This window comes from Labeo rohita, chromosome 15 (genome assembly GCF_022985175.1).
Source record: "Labeo rohita strain BAU-BD-2019 chromosome 15, IGBB_LRoh.1.0, whole genome shotgun sequence".
Classification (NCBI taxonomy): domain Eukaryota; kingdom Metazoa; phylum Chordata; class Actinopteri; order Cypriniformes; family Cyprinidae; genus Labeo; species Labeo rohita.
The window spans coordinates 17,107,571-17,127,606 of record NC_066883.1 but is presented as its reverse complement, the minus strand read 5'-3'; the positions used below and the strand labels follow the sequence as shown (position 1 = coordinate 17,127,606).

Below are 20,036 nucleotides of genomic sequence, written 5' to 3'. Positions count from 1 at the left end.
AAAGGAAGTAAACACAAAGGACGTGCGGATTAACCCAGTCAACGTCTCTCTGGGTGGGTCGATTAGCCGAGTCTCGACACGGGGAATAACGTAGCGTGGGATTAGCCCACCTCTGGGATGGATTTATTTATGTGGCTCTGAAATGAACAATAACAACATCCTGTCTAGTCCACACACACTTCCAGCTGTGAGTCAGAATCCCGGCCGCAATGACATCCACGTTCATGCGCCGCCATATAATTACACGTTAGCGGCTAGCATAATTTCGCATGTAATTGTCAGGCTGAAAGTGTAGGAGTGCTTCAGTTAGCCTGAAACATTTCACAAGTCTCCTCCCACTCCCATACACACACACACACACACACACAAGCCGACAGATGGCCGCTTGTCAAAGCCAACACGGATTCTTCAGGTTAGAATGATTGTCCTTTTAAGACCAATGTCTGAGTCACAAAGGGGCGAATGTGTTATGGGTCTCCGTAGTGGGGGATGCAAATGAGCGGCCGTGTGTAAAGAAAGAGAAAGAGTGCGTGGTGAGTCAGTGGTGGGCTATTAATAATGTACATCCCAACAGGCTTGTCATTTACCATCATTCCATGATCTCTACAGGGGGGCGGAGAAGAAAGACTCCTGGCCTTTTGAAATGAGCCCGACCTGTGTGAGATTCAGCTTGGGAAATGTCCTATTACTCCTGTAATTTGAAATCGTGACATGTCGGAATACCAGCGATCACAAATTCAACCTTTTTTGGTGCAGTGATGGAATATGTTTAGGTCATGTTCACTGCAGGGGTTCCAGGGCGGTGCCGTGTGTAACGCCCTAACAGGAAGTCATGGAAATGGGAAGCCCAAATGATTAGTTACTTATTTATGAAAGCAATGATTTTGTCTGAAAACATAGTACCTACCTTGCTGTGGTCTCTCGGGAGAGATACCAAATTTCCGGAAATATGCATTATGTGACTAATGACTGATGTGTGTGTGTGTGTATATAGCTATATACATAGAGAAACCTTTAATTCGATATTTTCAGCTTTAATTTTAGTATTAATAACTTTATTGTCATTTGTATTAGTTTGTGTATGTTTTAAAATTTATTTTATGTTTGTTTATTTATTAACATTTCTACATTTTAGCATTTTCAAGTTTTTTATCTAATTATATTTTATTTCATTTCATTTTGGTTTTCTTTATTTACAAAAACAGTTTTTAATCATTTAGTAAACAATAACACTGCTGTAGTGTTAGATGTAGAAACCTGAAGTATGTATATATTCTTATTATTATTTATAGAAATATATGTTTATATAAAATTTATATTGTGCTATTTTTTATTTAATATTTAGAAAACTTGAATTTGATTTTTTTTATTTAGTTTATATTTATTTATTTTTAAATATCTTTATTTTAGCATTTTTAAGTATTTCATCTATTATTTATATTTTATTTTGGCTATTTTTTCTTTACAAAAACAATATTTAATCATCACCTGAAGAATATATAATATATATATATATATATATATATATATATGTGTGTGTGTGTGTGTGTGTGTGTGTGTGTATAATTGTGTGTGTGTGTGTATTTATAATTATATAAATATATATGTTTATATTGTACTAAAGCAAAGATACATTTTTAAAATATTACATGTGCTGAACTACATTTTCATATTATTTATATGCTATTATAGTTTTTATTCATTTTTTATTTAATATATAGAAACCTTTAATTTAATATTTTCAGTTAAAGTATTAATAACTTTATGTATATTGTAATTTTTTAAACATTTCAACATTTTCAAGTTTTTCATCTTAAATTTGTATTTAATTTAATTTCAGCTTTTTTTATTAACACAAACAATGTTTAGTGAACAATAACACTGCTGTAGTGTTAGATATAAACCTAATATATATATATATATGTGTGTGTGTGTGTGTATTTATATATATTGTGCTAAAGCAAAAATGAATTATGCAGTACTGTTTTCATATTATTTTTACACTATTATAGTTTTTATCAATAATTTGAATGTAATATTTTTAGTTTTAATTGTAGTTTAAGTATTAATAATTGTATGTATATTGTCATTTTTATTCATTTGTGTTTATTAAATAATTATATTTGTTTATTTCAAACATTTCTAAATTTTAAGATTTTCAAGTTTTTCACTCTATTTTTAATCATTTTAGTAAAGAATAACACTGCTGTAGTGTTAGATATAGTGTTAGATATAAGCCGAAGAACAACATTGAGTACTTCAAGCTGATTTGTATAGTACCTTTCACAATTGACTTTTGTCCTCAGCAATTTTCTGCAGACCCCCCGAGCACTGCTTTGCAACCCCCTAATTTGAAAACTCCTGACCTAAACAGCATTTCTTTTTTTTTTTAATCATTGTGGGCATAGAATGAGGTCTTAGAAAGCATGTTGCTGAATTTTGACACGCAGCCAACATTATAAAGAATAAGTTATTGCTAATTCATGTCGATTTATTTCCATATATAATTTTAGCAGCTTAAGTAATTGGCTTGTACAGCATATGTAAGGGATGATGATGATTTTGCAGCGCATGGTCTGCTCAGTGGAAGGAAGCCAAGCAGAATTAAGAGAATGACCGTAATGTTTTGTGCCGGTCACGTGACCCACTCAGGCTTTCAGCTGTAGCTAATGAGTCTCTCTGCTCATGCCACTCACCTCACAGATGATTAAAAATCACATTGCTTTCCCTTTTTCGTGCTTTGTGATAAAGTGCAGAGGATGAGAGGGGGAAAGAATGGCTTCCTGAACACACGGCCAAGAGGGACGAACCCTGTCAGAGCCAAGCGTGTATCATTCTTTCCCATAACTAGGCACGTGGTATCGCCGAGGGCACTTACGAGCTTTGTGTGCGGGCTGGCCGGCTCTAGGTAAACGGTGACACTATTTTACCCTCTCTTTTCTTAACCAGCGCTCATGAATAACACATGACTTCGTCTCCTGAAAAATGCAACATGCTGTGGGCTGTTTGGGAACAGCCTGTCCTTGTCCTTGCTTGTGCATATGCCTCCTGCGAGTTAAATCCTGTTCAGGAGGTGACGGGCCACCACAGCGGACTGCAGGGGACTGAGAATGTATGCACACTGCCAATTTGCAAGCTCATGCATGCATATATGTATTACACCACTGTTGTTATGTTTCTGTTTGGGGGCCATCAGTCACCCTCGGCATCAGCTTTCATTATCAGAGTGGCCATCGGATCTGCACCGATTGGAGGGTGTCCACCGGGTGTGACGGCTTTTGTGGAAGGGGGCGCATGTCTGTTGGGTGTGCCGTTGGTCGGTTGGACACTTTTCTGCAACATCTGCGCTCTTTCTCTTGTAAAGCGTGCTTTTATATGCTAGGGAAGGTCTGTGCTTTGTTTGTACACTGTTAGAGTGGCCCAAGGGAATGAGTGGATGCTTATTTAACAGTGACAGACAATGGTGGATGCAGTCAGCAGATCTTAACAGGCCAACGGGGGGAAAAGGACAAGTGAATCATTTTATAGTCAGTTAGTTTAAAAAATAATAATAATTAGGCTTCGGGGGGTGAATTTGTTTGTTTGGTTGATAGCATTTTCAAGTAAATGTCAAATGTGTTGTGTAATTGCTTTTTGGTTTCAGGCACTTATTTCTTTATTGCTATATTTTGTATTAAAAAATCCATTTATGAATTATAATGAAATTATAATTGAAAAAAAAAAACATGCCTCTATCTACATTTTTTACAAGTTTACTGCAGTGACCAGCTGCAATCAACACTATTGGCACAAATTATAATTACAGGGACATTACATACTAATATTAATTTTTTTGTGCACAGTAGCTTGCACAATACTATGTTACATCCTTAAAGGGGTCATCGGATGCTAAGTTCACTTTTTCATGTTGTTTGAACATTAATGTGTGTTGGCAGTGTATGTACAAATCTACACTATAATGATAAAAATCCAAGCAGTGGTTTTTAATTAATCTGTAAAAATAATATCCCCTTTTACAAATCGAGCTGTTCTCAGATGCCATGAGCGTCTTACCTCAGACCAGCTGTAACAGTCCTGTAACTTTCCTTGTTATTCCTCATTAACATTTAAAGGAACAACCCCTTAGAATGAGATGATTTTTGCAGAGCTCATTTTGACAAGGTAAAAAGGGTGTCGTTTTACAAATCCATTGAGAATTTTTAATCAAAGTATATTAGGGACTTTTCATTAAGACCCTAAAGAATCATATCAAGATGTGGAAAATGGGCATCCGATGACCCCTTTAATGTTTTTACCTCGTTTATTCACATTACATAAGCAGGTCCATAAGTATGGCTTTCTGATATTGTAAACTTGCTCATTAGCACACCTGGTACAGAATTGCACAAGTCTTGTTAAACACAAGTCATGATAAAACTAAAGCTAAAATTGCATGTTTGCTTCAGCAAATGCATTTTTACCTCACATTTGCTTTTGTTAACATATAGGTAGGTAAGTCATTTTATTTTACGGTAATGGTATATATCACAGTATAGTTATTTTTGCTTTAAATAAGGTCACTGTGATATCAAAATGTTTGATACCATGGAAACTTCATAATTCTTGTCACCAGTGTTAATATCACACAAAACTAATACTAGCCTTAAAAAAAAAAACTCAAGCTCACTGAAGACAAGTAAACAGTCAGTTATTAAATAAGAATAGGAAACTAATTACAAGCAATAGGACAAAAAAACCTACAGTAGAGCAAAAAATAATGCCACATACATTAGTAATCAAATGCATAAAAACACTACGTATTCTTCACTGTGTAAATTAAATATATATTTCTTCTTAAATTTACAGAAGTGATTTAGTCAAGAGCAGTGAGAGATTTTCTCTCATTTGATGTTTGAATAACATGAATGACAGACAGCAGAAATATTAGACTGTTGTCACTTTAAGAGCTGCCCAGATGCAACATACTGTTACACATTTGTTTTCTTTCTCATCTGTTTGCTTTCACTTAAAGGTGACCTAATATGCCCCTAATATGCTTGTTAAAATTCCCAGTTTAGGGTTTGAGCCAAACTGAGCCATTTTTGGGTCTGTCGCTTTAAATGCGAATGAGCTGGTGCTCCTGGAGAGGAGGGCAGAGCTATAAGAGTTCATACTCTGGTGCTGGCCTTTGCAAATAAACATTCTACTATTAGTACAAGCATGTTATCTTTACAAAAAACATACTTGGTTTAAAAGTCAGTCATCTATTAAAAATGCACGTTTACGAATTACACAGACTAGGAGCATGATGTGATAAAAATAACTCATAGTGCCATTACGTGCTGTTACAAACTTTATAAGCCCCACTTGCAATTATGAGCTCGACATATTCCAACGGTGGACTTTACATTGCTTTCATATGCAATTTTTAACTACTACATTCCTATTCATGATCATTCTGGCAGCATGTGAAGGCAGCATCAGGGAAAACAGGCAGAGACAATGGTAGCTTTAGCAACATTAGCCTTACAGAGTGCTAAGAAGCTCTTTTAGAAAGGCAGATGCATGACTTACTTTGTTTGGAGCTGATGTTCCAGACATGAAGTGTTGGTATTGATCACTAAACACAAAGGGGACATTTTCTTCAATAATGAAATTTAACCAGAGTGTCATCAGTGACTCAGAGTCTATGGAACCTCCTATGCTTGCTGGTGCATCCCAAAACACAACACTTGTAATGCGCCTCTTTGACGCTGACATTGTACCTCTTCAGTAATGGCAGACTGCTGCTTTTCACTCAGGGCTGTGTTTATGCTAACAGGGCTGAGATCGTCACAAATGGGCCTGACATTTTCCTTTTGACGACGTGTACGAGGGGAGAATCTAAAATTTTTTGTTCTGAGAGACTGTTCATGATTTATTGGAATTATAATAATTTGAGTGGGTGGATTTTTACCATTATAGGCTCATTGTTTTCACACACTGCGGCCGCACAACTGTTTTCAAACATCTTAAAAAAGTGATTTTTGCATAATAGGTCCCCTTTAAGACCTAAATTACTGTGTTTATGAGGATACTTGCAAAGACAGGCATTTTGAACATTGAAGTGTGTGTATTTAACCATTCAAGGCCTGTAAAGTGGCAAAAATAGCTGTGTTTAATACTTCCACACTCTATAAGCACCGTCTTCACATGTGCGCCTCTCTGACACCGCTCAGAAACAGACTCTCAATGCGCGCATAAAGCAAAATGTGTTATTTTGCTGCTAATTGCATTTCAACAGCGTAAAATCACTGTTTTTTAAACCGCAATGCTTAAAAATATGTGCAAACGATACATTTTCGTGACCACGTACTGTAACACAGCAACATCACATATGCGTATGACCGCAATAGCGACGACAGTCGAAAATCTCTATTGATTGACAAAGTTCTGTTCTGTTTCAGATAAAACTAAATGTACTTTTGGCCCCACTCACTGATATGTAATGTATAATAATGTATATTTTTATTTCAATACTGAAAAATATCAATCAAGTAACCTAGCTTTGTCTAACAGACTAATTGCCAGCTAAGGAACATGCTATGAGATAAGAGTCTCTTATTGAAAAGGTCAGTAATTGATAAACCAATATTTAGCCATTTTTAATTTATCAGCATTGCCCAATTGGTGTTCAAAGTTTTGTGAGTAAGGCTAACCAATGAGCTTTGTTGGCATAGAAAGGATGCACATTTGTGCTAAAAAGAATGACAGTGAGCTAATTTCAACACATTTGGTTAAACTGGATTGTGAGTAGTTAGGAATAGGATTGAAGAAATACCATGGCACAACAACGGTATTGATTTACCTAAAAATCTAGGTTTGAATTAACAGGAATGTGGCAGATTGTGTTGGATGGTGGATTGATGAAGTTGGTTATGGTCAGGTTGGGTGCCCAAACTGACAGATGACCACTTCCAATCCTGACGTGAGTCACTTACTGTCCATATCAGACCCGCGCCATTTGTCCCAGCCTGAAAGATATGAATATTCATAGGCAGGAGATGAGCATGAGTTTAACTAACAAAGAAAATGGAGCACTCGGCACTCTGGATCTCACCAATAACATGACATTTCAATGAATATTTATAAGTAATTATCACAAGTCATTGCATTTATAAAGGTCTGCCAAGGGATGGTGTAGCCAGGACTCGGTAATACAGCAGAAAAGCTGCAGAGGTCATATCATAAATATGAATCGATGGCTGAATGTACTTATTTGGAATCGTTTTCATGCTTTACATTCTACGGTTTCATTTGCAGCCCACGACAGGTGAGATTACACATTATAATTGAGGTGTTAATCGAAAAAATTCAACCACAAAGTGTTTAAGAGATAACACGGGAAGATATTGTGGCTGGCAGATTAGTGATTAATTTGTGGACAACGGTATGCGGTGTGCGTTATTACGGAATTGCATTTATATTTCACAGAGATGAGTATATGAGTGGCATTTATGCTCGTATGTGTGTGTGAGGCTCTGTAGCAGCCGCTGGAGAGAGTCTACAGCCCGTAGGAGCTCACCCTTTGATGTAGGAAACTCAAAGGGCCCCCTGAGGCAGCTGCCATAGGGCAGGGGTCGCATTTTTAATCTGTCAATCACCACTGGGGATTTATGGGTAACTTTTCCTGCCAAGCCAGACAGCGGGGTATGTAGCATTCTGCCGTTCGCTCGCAGTGTGAAGGGTAGGCACAGAAAAGAGAAGAGGGCAGAGTTCACTGTGTTTGCCGTTAACACTGACGCTTAGTAAGGTCGGCGCAACCAGCCATTGTTGAATTTGGCTGTCTGCAGAGTTAAAGAATCGGCTTCCCTGTTGGATTTTGTTTTGCAAGACCTTAAAATGTTTCAAACCCTGTGCTAATGGTGCATTCAGGTACTCTTAGAAAGTTTGTATTTATGGGCTGTAAGAGTGAACTTGTAATTATTACAACAGGTGCGTTCAAATCACTTTACATAAACGTGTCTGACGTTTTTAACATAGAGAACGACTTGGAATTTTTTGCCCAGCCTTACCTGTTTGAACAATAATATACAGACAATGAACTAAGAGAGATGGATGTTCTACGTCAGAACACGGCTCCTGCGTCAGCAGCACCACATGCATGCCTCGTGATAATTATTGAAGACTGACATGGAAGCAGGGTCAGAAAATTAACAAGGACATGTGGCAAATATGCCACCAAAAAGAACAAAAATGCCGCATAGATTCAAGACAAAGTGCAAAAAATGCCCCTGCACTATTAAACAATATATTGCAGCTGGCGCGATTAAAATGAAATGTGAAAATGAATAAAAAGTGTCAATTCGCAGAATTACATTGAGATCACACTGCATCAAATTGCTTTTACACTGTGTTTTGTGCAACGTTGAGCCTTATAATCAGGGCTCCCCCCTAATAGTCTACTAACCATTAGTTGACAAGAAGAGGCTTGGTCGACCAACATTTTATTTGTCGCTTAGTCACAGAAAAAAATCCCACAGGAAGTGGCGAAGTCACACAGTCTGTGATGGACAGATCGTTAACAGCTTGTCTATGTGGTAATATAGTACATTGGGCAAGACATCCAAACACACACTTATCATTCATCGACCTCAAATATGGCTTTTCATCTGAAAGATGTATGCAGTAGCAACTTTACATGGCCGCTCAATCTGTTAACCTGGAAAAATGTGCTATTTAAGTGTGCGGAGTGTGGAAGCTGAACAGTAGCGTGCTTACAGCGAGACAGATGGATGCGCCAGTGCAGTCACTTTCTCTTAAAATACTCATTTTTTTCATATAGATAAAAGTAATACATCTTTTGAATCTGTAAAGACTGTATGTTTATTGTGTGCACTCAGAATAACAACGAGACGTTGCACTTTTGTAAAATAAAGCAAACAGGATGCGCTTTCTGCCGTTTCGGCCTCTGTGAACTTGAGCGTTAAAGGAGAAGTCCACTTCCAGAACAACAATTTACAAATAATTTACTCACCCCCTTGTCATCCAAGATGTTCTGTCTTTCTGTCTTCAGTCGGGAAGAAATTATGGTTTTTGAGGAAAGCATTTCAGGATTTTTCTCCATATAATGGACTTCATTGGTGCCCCGATTGTGAACTTCCAAAATGTAGTTTAAATGCAGCTTCAAAGGGCTCTAAACGATCCCAGCTGAGGAAGCGACTTGCCAATCTGCATTTTTTTTCGAAAAATAAAAATGTGTATACTTTTTAAGCACAGAAGCTCGTGTAGCACAGGCTCTGGGATGCGCGTCCACGACATTACGAAACACGTCTAAGTTCATTGTCTGTGTACTCCGGCTCCAGAATCAAACTTCAGAATCGTCTGACATTGTTGTACCTTTTGGTTTGTAAACAGCGTTTGACTTACTTGCACTTCCATAGTCTTTGTGCATTTGCTTTGTAAACACTGGGCCTGTAGGTCCGCCTACATTCCACGTGACCTTTCGCGTGACATGATTCAATAGTACGTAACGTCATGAAAGTGCATCCCAGAACCTGTGCTACATGAGCTTTTGTGATTAAAAAGTAAACAAATTTTTATTTTCCGAAAAAAAAAAAAATGACAGATCATTTCACTAGATAAAGACCCTTCTTCCTCGGATAGGATTGTTTAGAGCCTTTTGAAGCTGCATTTAAACTACATTTGGGAAATTCAAAATCGGGGCACCAATGAAGTCCATTATATGGAGAAAAATCCTGAAACGCTTTTCTTAAAAACCATAATTTCTTCACGACTGAAGACAGAAAGACATGAACATCTTGGATGACAAGGGGGTGAGTAAATTGTTTGTAAATTGTTGTTTTGGAAGTGGACTTCTCCTTTAACGTGGTAGTTGCATTGCTGTCTATGCAGGGTCAGAAAGCTCTCAGATTTCATAAAAAATACCTTAATTCGTGTTCTGAAGATGAACGAAGGTATAACAGGTTTTGAACAACATGAGGGTCAACTATCCCTTTAATTTCTTTCAAAATAAAATGAGAAAGACCCAAACTTATGAACAGTAGTGTAAATAGCAGGCAGCTCACTACATTTTGGAACAGACTCCTAGTCATGTCATGCCTCTTTTCTGTGGTCAATTATTCAGCTGTATTTAAATGTGAATGTGTTGTCATGAAAACACTTTATAATTGATAAGATGAGAAAGCCAAGGCATTACATGCAGGAAGGAGCACAGGAGATTTGAGGACACGCGCTGAGAGAAAGCAAAGATAAGATGCTTCATTCATCTCTGACTCACAATTCCCAAGTTTCTCAATGAAGATCCATGAATAAACACCTCACACAGGGGAGAAGATGAAAACAAAAACAACACAGCATACAGCTAATACTTGTCTCAATCTCCCATAGTTCTCAGGGATGATTTCCGCCAGCCTCCCAATGATGTGGTGGTGGCAGCAGGAGAGCCCGCTGTGCTGGAGTGCGTCCCTCCCAGGGGTCACCCCGAGCCCACCGTTTCCTGGAAGAGGAACAATGTTCGTGTCAATGACAAGGACGGCAGGATCTCTGTGAGTCAATAGCAGAAAGTGCAATGTTGGCACAGGAGTGATGATTAGGTTGTAGTGCAGCAGTGACATCAGCCTACCCCTCTGCAACCAGCATCGATTGAAACATAAATCAGTGCACTTGGTCACGTCCTGTTCTGTACCAACAATGACATCACTGCCAACTGTAAATGATCTAAATGAAAGGTGCACTTAGCATGGTTCTGTGTTTATGTTGTGCTGGTTAGCAGTGTAGTTATTGTTAGCTAAATGTAAAACTATTAAAAATGTATTTTTGTTAATTAAAAAACAAACAAACAAGGTTTTGAACATTAAGATTTTCAATGTTTTTTTTTTAAGAATTCTCTGCTGCTCACCAAGCCTGCATTTATTTGATATTTATTATTTATTTGATACAGCAAAAACAGTAAAATTATGAAATATTTTTATGATTTAAAATAGCTGCTTTCTATTTGAATATATTTTAAAATGTAATTTATTCCTGTGATCAAAGCTAAATTTGTCAGCATCATTACTCCATTCTTCAGTCTCACATGATCCTTCGGAAATCATTCTAATATGCTGATTTGGTGTTCAAGAAACATTTATTATTATTATCATCCATATTTAAAACAGCTGAGTAAATTTTTTTAGGATTCTTTGATGAATAGAAAGATCCAAAAATCAGCATTAATCTGAAATAAAAAGCTTTTATAACATTATACATTATACCATTCAAAAGCTTGCAGTCAGTATAATTTTTTTTTTATTTTTTTGGTCAAAGAAATTATAGCAAGGATGCTTTAAATTGATCAAAAGTGATGATAAAGACATTTATAATGTTACAAAAGATTTTGATATCAGATATCCATCAAAGCAACCTGAAAAAATTCTACTCAGTTGTTTTCAACATAATAATAATTAATGATAAATGTTTTTCGAGCAGCAAATCAGATTATTAGAATGATTTTTTGAAGCATCATGTGACTGTAATGATGCTAAAAATTCAGCTTTAAAATCACAGGAATAAATTACATTTTAAAATAGATTTAAATAGAAAACAGTTTTTTAAATAGTAAAAATATGTAAAATTTGAAGTGTTTTTGCTGTACTTTTGATCTAATAAATGCAGGCTTGGTGATTAAAAATCTGGTAGTACTGGATAAAATATTTAAATGAAAATTAAAAATGATGACTTGGCAACTAACAGAAATAAGTCTAAGTACAAAATTTACTAAAATTTAAGCTAAAAAATGGGGAAAAAATTAAAGCTAAATAGAAATATTTCAATATTATTTTAAATATTTCAAGTCATGTAACTGTGTATATATGTGTTTGTGTGTGTGCATGTGTGTGTATAAGTACATATTTCTTTAAAAAAATGATAAAAATATAAAACTTTCTTTGTTAACCCAGCTAACATTCATGTTTGCATGTTTCCTTATCGTTTGAACAACCAATAAAAAAAAAAAAAAAAAACATTTTGAATGTTCAGAGAACATTCTAAAATAATGTTTTCATAACTTAATGAAAGGTTAACAAAAGGAAACTTTATTAAAGAGGAATAAATTATTGAGTGCACCTTAACCTGAAAAAGATACTGAATACTGAAAAGTCATTTTTAAGAATCAAACCAGGTTGTACGATGATATAGTGATAGGTGTGATTTTTTTTTTCTCAGATGCGTGGTGGTAAGCTGATGATTTCTCACACCCGGAAAAGTGACGCAGGCATGTACGTGTGCGTAGGCACCAATATGGTGGGCGAGAGAGACAGTGATCCAGCCGAACTCGTTGTGTTTGGTAAGTTCAATTTCCTGGCTCATTTTTTTGGGGTTTCACAAATGAGTGAAAATAATCACTATGTGCTATGTGACTGTGGGTGCAGAGAGGCCAGTGTTCATTCGCAGACCTGTGAATCAGATCGTTTTGGCTGAGGAGACTGTTGACTTCTTGTGCGAGGTTCACGGAGACCCGGCTCCGACTGTTCGCTGGAACAGAGACGAAGGAGAACTACCACGGGGGAGGCAAGACTCTGCTTACAAACATTTCTAATGCTGTTACGGCAGCTCACATGCCGGTTTAATGACATTTATGTAGTGACAGATTAGAAAATCTGCTTCCTATTTCTGTTATAGTTGAGTTAGAGAAGGAGAAAGCTCATTAAACCAATAAACCTCAAACTGAGGAATAATGTTTATTGCATAATACAACATTATACAACAAAACCTTACAGGGATAGTTCACACAAAAATAAAAATTCTGTTATTTAGACACCTTTGTGTCGTTCCAAACCCGTAAGACCTTCGTTCATCTTTGCATGCACTGTGGAATTGACACGGAGGAGAAGAAATGACAGAAGAAAGAAGTATTATTGTAGCTTCATAATATTAAGGTTGAACCATTGATGTCACATGGACTCTTTTAATGATGTCCTTACTACTTTTCTGGGTCTTGAACATTTCAGTTGCGTCGCTGTCTATGCAGGGTCAGAAAGCTCTCGGATTTCATCAAAAATATCTTAATTAGTGTTCCAAAGATGAACAAGGTCTTACGGGTTGGAATGACATGAGGGTGAGTAATTAATGACAGAATTTTCATTTTTGGGTGAACTGTCCCTTTAACTTTTTTGGATTGTAGTTGCAGCAGTGTTAATTTTGTTGATGAATAATTTTCGTCAATGACATTTTTTCACAGATGAAAATGAGATGATAATGAAACAAATCTTGTTTTGAATGACAAAAGCTCTGACGAAAATCTATTTACATTTTCGTCAGCTAATAAAAAACGAGACAAAAAATGTTAGGGAGGGACGATTAGGGAAGAGATTTATTCAGAACGAATCTGCTGTGTGGTTATGAGGTGCGATGCGTACATTTGAACTGTAACATAGCCTATTGATCTATCTGGCAGGAGCTAGCATACATTTGCTGCACGTCTCGTAAAACAAAAAAAAATGTCAATGTCAATATCTGAGAGTAAGACAAGAACAGACATATGGATAAAATTGACGAAGCAGCGCCTCTCACACAGCGCACGAGTACTCTTTCACGTCGCATGAACGGAGATATACACACAAAATTATGTAGAATTGTCTGTTTTGATAAGTATTCACATAAACACACTCCGTTATGTCTTAGGTGAACGTAAACAGTTGGGAGAATATCAGACATGCATCAGTAAATAAATATGTCTGCTTGAAAGAATGAACAATGTGGGAAACAAGTTGTTATAAAGAATGCATAATTAGCCTGTATAACCATAGGCATTTCATTGAAAAGAAGACCATGTTCTTGTTTCTTTATGAGAAGTGGTTTCATTTAATTGCATTATAAAGGCATGTTGCGTATCACAGCAGTTAAATCTGTGTCTTTCATGATAAAACCTTAATATCAAACCTAAACAATGAGTTTGGTCATTTTAGAGAAATGCTTAATAAATCCATTACACTGTAACTAAACCCATTAGTCTTAGTCGACTTAGGCCGTGTGTCCACCAAAGTGTTTTTTCCTGAGGCTGGCGTATCTTTTCAATTGTTCTCAATAGGAGCGTTGCGTTTTAAAAAAATGCCAGGAGCGTTCTGAGCGCTGAGCGCTCGGCCGTTTTTTTTCCATGCGCAGAGAGTTGAAGAATGTTCAACTTTGAGTAAAACGCTGCGCTCATCACTGTCACTTTCTAGTCAGCTAACCAATCAGAGTGGAGGAGGGGCGGGACTAACATCAATCACCCTGCTTGTACTATGACTGAATAACATTGGAGAAGTTAATATTGCTTGTCTCTGAGTATTTATGTCTTTACCAGATGGAAATGCCAGACTACCATACTATATTTATGAATAATATTGCTTGGAGAAACATTTCATTTGCGACGTGTCTGCCATATTACTGAAGCGTATTTCATATCATAGCAGCCACAGCGTCTCAATGGGAAAAAAAAACGCTGCGCTCTCAAGCACTCACAGCTGGGCATTTTCAGCTTGCTAAAAACGCTTTGGTGGACATGCAGCCTTTGGGTGTGTTCACCCTTGTCATGTTTGGTTAGATTAAAACGAAATCTGGTGTGATTGCTCTGTTAGTGCGGTTAATTTGAGTAAGTGTGAACACTGCCATCCGAACAAACAAGCGGACTGAGACCGCTAAAAAGATGGGTCTCATTCTGCTTCCAAATGAACTTTGGTGCTGTTTAAATAATATATGAACACAACACAAACTAAACACTTCTAAACGAACCAAAAACGACGCTATGTGACATGATTTTATGAAGGGAATAAGCAGTGTATCCAAAATAAAATGAGCAGAGAGCAAATGTGGAGCAACAAGGTGGTAAAGTGCCTTTTATGAGCTCTTTGTGAGTTCGCAGGTGGTGAAAATAAAATCATATATAAGCAACAAACGCACTTAGTCCAGCAGACGGCATTGCGTGTGTTCAACTTAAAGGAGAAGTCCACTTCCAAAACAGAGATTCACAAATAATGTACTCACCCCCTTGCCATCCAAGATGTTTATGTCTTTCTTTCTTCAGTCGTAAAGAAATTATGTTTTTTGAGGAAAACATTTCTGCATTTTTCTCCATATAATGGACTGGTATGGTGCCCCGATTTTGAACTTCCAAAATGCAGTTTAAATGCAGCTTCAAACGACCCCAGATGCAGTTGTAAACGCCAGCCAAGGAAGAAGGGTCTTATCTAGCGAAACAATTGGTTATTTTCATTAAAAAAATTCAATTTAAATACTTTTTAATCTCAAACGCTCATCTGCCTTTCTCTCCAAGAACTCTGTATATGCTGGTTCAAGACAGTTCGGGTATGTCGAAAAACTCCAATCGTATTTTCTCCCTCAACTTCAAAAATCATTTTAAAATCATCCTTCATCGCTGCAGAAGTTCCGACCCAGTCTTTGCAAAGTGAACATGCAAAGAAGATCAAACATCCTTAACAAAAAAGGTAAAACAGCAATAGAGGATGATTTTGAAGTTGAGGAAGAACATGAGATGGGAGTTTTTTGACATACAACTGTCATGAACCGGAAAAAAAACAGTCCAAGCAGAGTGAGACAAGATGATTGGCATTAAAAAGTATATCAGTTGTTTTATTGTTATTAAAATAACCGATTGTTACGCTACATAAGACCCTTCTTTCTCGGCTGGGATTGTTTACAACCACATCTGGGATCGTTTGAAGCCACATTTAAACTGCATTTTGGAAGTTCAAAATCGAGGCGCCATATCAGTCCATTATGTAAAGAAAACGTTGAAATGTTTTCCTCAAAAAACATAATTTTTTTATGACTGAAGAAAGAAAGACATGAACATCTTGGATGACAAGGGGGTGAGTACATTATTTGTAAATTGTTGTTCTGGAAGTGGACTTCTCCTATAAAGTGGCGCTGAGCAACCCAATCAGTGAATGGGTACTTTGATCTAATAAATCCGCAGCGCCGCTTTAAGTTGAACGCACCTTTTCCTTTTGTTTGGAGAGTTGTGTCACGAAATATATGTCATTCAACCCGACCAATGAGGTTGTGAATGTATCACTGTGCCTTTAGGTTTGGTATCTTTAGGTTCACTGTCAAAAATGTGAACGCTAAACATACAAAGACCAAATGTATCATTTTCCGTTTGTTCCGGACCAAATAAACCAAACGAACTGAACTACAAGTCTGAACACACCCTTAGTCAGTATTTAGTTGACTAAAACTAGACTTTAACTAAAACAATTCAGGTGACTAAAACCAAATTGCATTTTAGTCAAAAAACTAAGACTTAATCAAAATTTGCGGTCAAAATTAACAGTCATTGGCAATATGGCATGTGTTGTTTAAATGAAAGCTTTTATTAGCCAATTAGATATTTCAGTCTTTCCCATTCAAATAATTTGCTGTAACTAGAAAGATGACCGCCAAGTGATGACTTGAATCTTGACCCCTTTTCCATTCTCTCCCAAATAGTTTCTTGTCTCGTTTCTACTGTCAAATAAAAAGTGTCAAAAGCCCCAAGAATAAAATATAGCTAGTGTTTCCTAGAGTTTGGGTCATATTTGATGGAGTCTCACAGAAATGTCCTCTCAGAGAGTGTAGGGATGTAGACAGGCTGTAGGAGGAATGTGCGATGACTGTTCAATCTGCTCTGCTCACGGACAACCACTGTCTCTTTTCACCTTCTCGGCCGAGTAGATTTGAGATCCGTGGTGACAACAGCCTGCGTCTGATAAGGGTCAGAGCGGAGGATGAGGGCACTTACACGTGTGTCACAGAAAACAGCGTGGGCAAAACCGAAGCCTCCGCCGTGCTGCAGGTCCACGGTAAGACACGCAGACATGCGTCCTTTTACACGTGTGTCAACACACATCACAGCACGCAGGAAATATGAATCACAAAGAAACAAGCTGATATTCTTAGCTTCATGCATATGTTGCCACTCATCTCCGTTAAACAGACCTCACCGCAGCCGTTTGAACCTGTTACACGCAATCAGTCTGATCTGTGTGAAGTCAAGGAAGGATTTATCAGCTCCTCTGTTGCTGCTTAAATGTTAGCTCTGTTCTAACGCGCTGCCTCATTGCCTAAATAATAAGCTGACTTCTAAAGCCCAAAGTATACTCAGATTTGATGCGAGCACTTAGCATATGCATTCAGCTAAACACACAGGCTTTCAAAATAATTGTCATTGTGCATGAACACAGGTGTTTTTTATCCTTGTCCAGTGTCTGTGCTATTTCTTTCCAGAAGATACTAGCAATAAAAAAGGCATTGTACTAATTTAAACAAGTTGTTTAGAATAATTTAAATATGTAAGTTGTCAACACATGTATATGTTGTTGTATACAATGTAGTCGGCACAGCATCGTCTTTTAGTTTTTATCTTTTTGAAAAAAATTGTGTCAAATTGTGTTGCTCCGGTTACTGATGTAACCTTAGTTCCCTGAGAACCATAGTAAAAATTAAGTAAACAAAGGACTGAGTACTTACTAGGGCTGTTACTAACAATTATTTTGGTAATTGAGTAGTCTGTCGATTATTCTGACAATTAATCAAGTAATTGAGTAATCAGATCTTTTTTTTTTTTTTTTGTAGTAACAAAAAGTGAACGATAGCCTTTAAAATGACTTAAAACGCATATATACTGTAATATCAATGAGGCAATAATAATTAGTTCAAATAAAGTATCAAAAGCAAGTAATCATATGGTTTTATTGAACCAAACTGTTAAAATAGATAATGTGTTATAAACAATAGAGCTAATGTACGTTACGCATTATAACACATGCCTGCAGAGGGTTTGTTTTTGCACTTTACTGTGCGATCTAATACTTGAATAATATTTACTCAACAACGTTAAATTCAGATGTTCATTTAATCTTAAAAAATTGGCCATTTCTTTATGATAGAAAATGCTAGAGTCATTGTAATTTCTTGAATATGTGGACATCAAAATGTGCAAACTCAGAGTAAGGGTTTAAACTTTTATTTTGAAATTACGATGAACAGTTAGCATATTAATTAAGATATTGATATATTCTCCTGTGTTTGCGTAGGTTTATAAATTATTTACCTTACAAATTTGATGAAATAGCGCACGTTGCATTCCCAGATGAACATTTTATAAACCCAAACTCTCAACAACATGCAGAGATGGAGTTTGAGATACTCCACACATGTAAATGATAACAGTTTGTTTGGAGCAGCATTTACTGTGAATGCAGTCACTCTGAGCCACACGTACATAACCTCAAAAAAAGCGCATATATTAATTTAATTGAATTGTAGCGTTTGTGAATTCTTAATAGCATTATGCTTTATTATGATTTTTAAATATGTTTAAATGTGGATACTTCCGGTATTTTGCAGATTACTCGACAAATACTCAAATATCTACTCGAATAGAATCGAGGAATTGTTGCAGCCCTAGTTCTTACTGACGCAGTCTGGAACTTCATTAAAAGTAAACTTCATCCACTCTTTCCTAACACTGGGATCAGAAGGAAGACGATGCAAAGACAGTTTTTCTACAGACTGGCACTGCAGAGCATCTTGTTGTTTTCAGAGCCATCTTTATCATTTGGTTTCTGTGTAGACCTGTGCGTTCACCTCTCTAGTAAATGTGAATGCTTAATGTACCTATTAGATCATAGAGTAGAACATTCCTGTCAGAATTTGTCCAGTAAACGCAGGAGGCATAGTTTGTGTAAACTCGGTTCTTTATCATTTTCTCTCTTTTTTTTTTTAAAGGGGTCATCAGATTCAAAGTTCACTTTTACATGTTGTTCGAACATTAATATTTGTTGGCAGTGTATGTACAAATCTACCCTATAATGATAAAAATCCATGCAGTGGTTTTTAATTAATCTGTAAAAATAATATCCCCTTTTTCAAATCGAGCCATTCTCAGATGCCTGTCGTTGTGGCGTCACACCCACAGAGGCCGCTCCCACGATAGTTGATTGACATGAGCGTCTTACCTCAGATTAGCTGTAACAGTCCAGCCTCCATTTTTTTGATGCGGAGCAGGGATGTAAGTTAGACAAGAATTGAGCGATTGAGATGTTGTGTTGCTGGATGTAATAATGAACATAGTGGTCGTCATTTACTACCGACATGTGAGCCACTGAAGATGCAGTGGATTACATTTGTTTGTGAAAGGAATGCACCTCCCGATCTACATAAATGCATCTATGTTTGCGCAAATCATTCGTGATCCAGCTTCTCTTACAGCAGAAGTGAGTATATGGGTTTTTTTTTTATGAATCTCTGCAATCACCTCTCCTAATAACGTGCTAGTTAGCAAGTTTAGCGGCTAAATGCGGCTAAAGTAAACAATCTCTCAGAGCAGCTCGTCATTCCACGGAGAGAAGAGAGGGGCGGGGTGAGCAGAGCTCGTTTGCATTTAAAGGAACAACCCCTCAGAATGAGATGATTTTTGCAGAGCTCATTTTGACAAAAAAGGTAAAAAGTGTGTTGTTTTACACAACTATTGAGAATTTTTAACCAAAGTATATTAGAGACTTTTCATTAAGATCTTAAATAATCATATCAGCTTTTGGAAAATGGGCATCCGATAACCCCTTCTAATGTATTAAATGGTAATACATTAAGAAAGCAAAAGAAACTTCAAAAATAGAAAGAAAATCTATGGGGTTCTGGGGCACGGATGTCATCAGTCGGGATCCCCTTCCCCAAATAACTCCTTGAATAAACAGACCCAGCCCTTATATTACTGGGACCATACCATTAACCAATGACAGAGGGGTTACCCACACATAATACATTTAAATAACTTAATTGCCTAAGTTAAACAAATTCACATCACCTTTTAAAACAAAACAGAACTAACACAATCCATAAATCATAGTGACTTTTACACCATCACAGGCCACACATAAATGTGTATTTAATTTGATTCAAGTGTGATAAATGTTTGTTTTGGTAAGTTATGTATTGGTTTTGATGTGTGTTTTTTTATTGTATTGTTTGTATGTTTTGCTTGATTTGTCTAAATATTTATGCTCTTTATAGTTTATGTTTTTTCATGCGTGCTAAAG

At 36.7% G+C, this 20,036-nt stretch overlaps 1 protein-coding gene across 1 annotated transcript in view; it reads left to right on the top strand.

Moving 5' to 3' along the window:
* zgc:77784 (uncharacterized protein LOC402947 homolog) overlaps positions 1–20,036 on the top strand; it is an 82,801-nt gene that overhangs the window by 21,194 nt on the left and 41,571 nt on the right. Inside the window, exons 3-6 of the mRNA XM_051129124.1 lie at positions 10,369–10,526; positions 12,184–12,304; positions 12,390–12,528; positions 16,672–16,799. Coding sequence (XP_050985081.1) covers positions 10,369–10,526; positions 12,184–12,304; positions 12,390–12,528; positions 16,672–16,799 — 546 coding nt within the window. The remainder of the gene's footprint in view (positions 1–10,368; positions 10,527–12,183; positions 12,305–12,389; positions 12,529–16,671; positions 16,800–20,036) is intronic.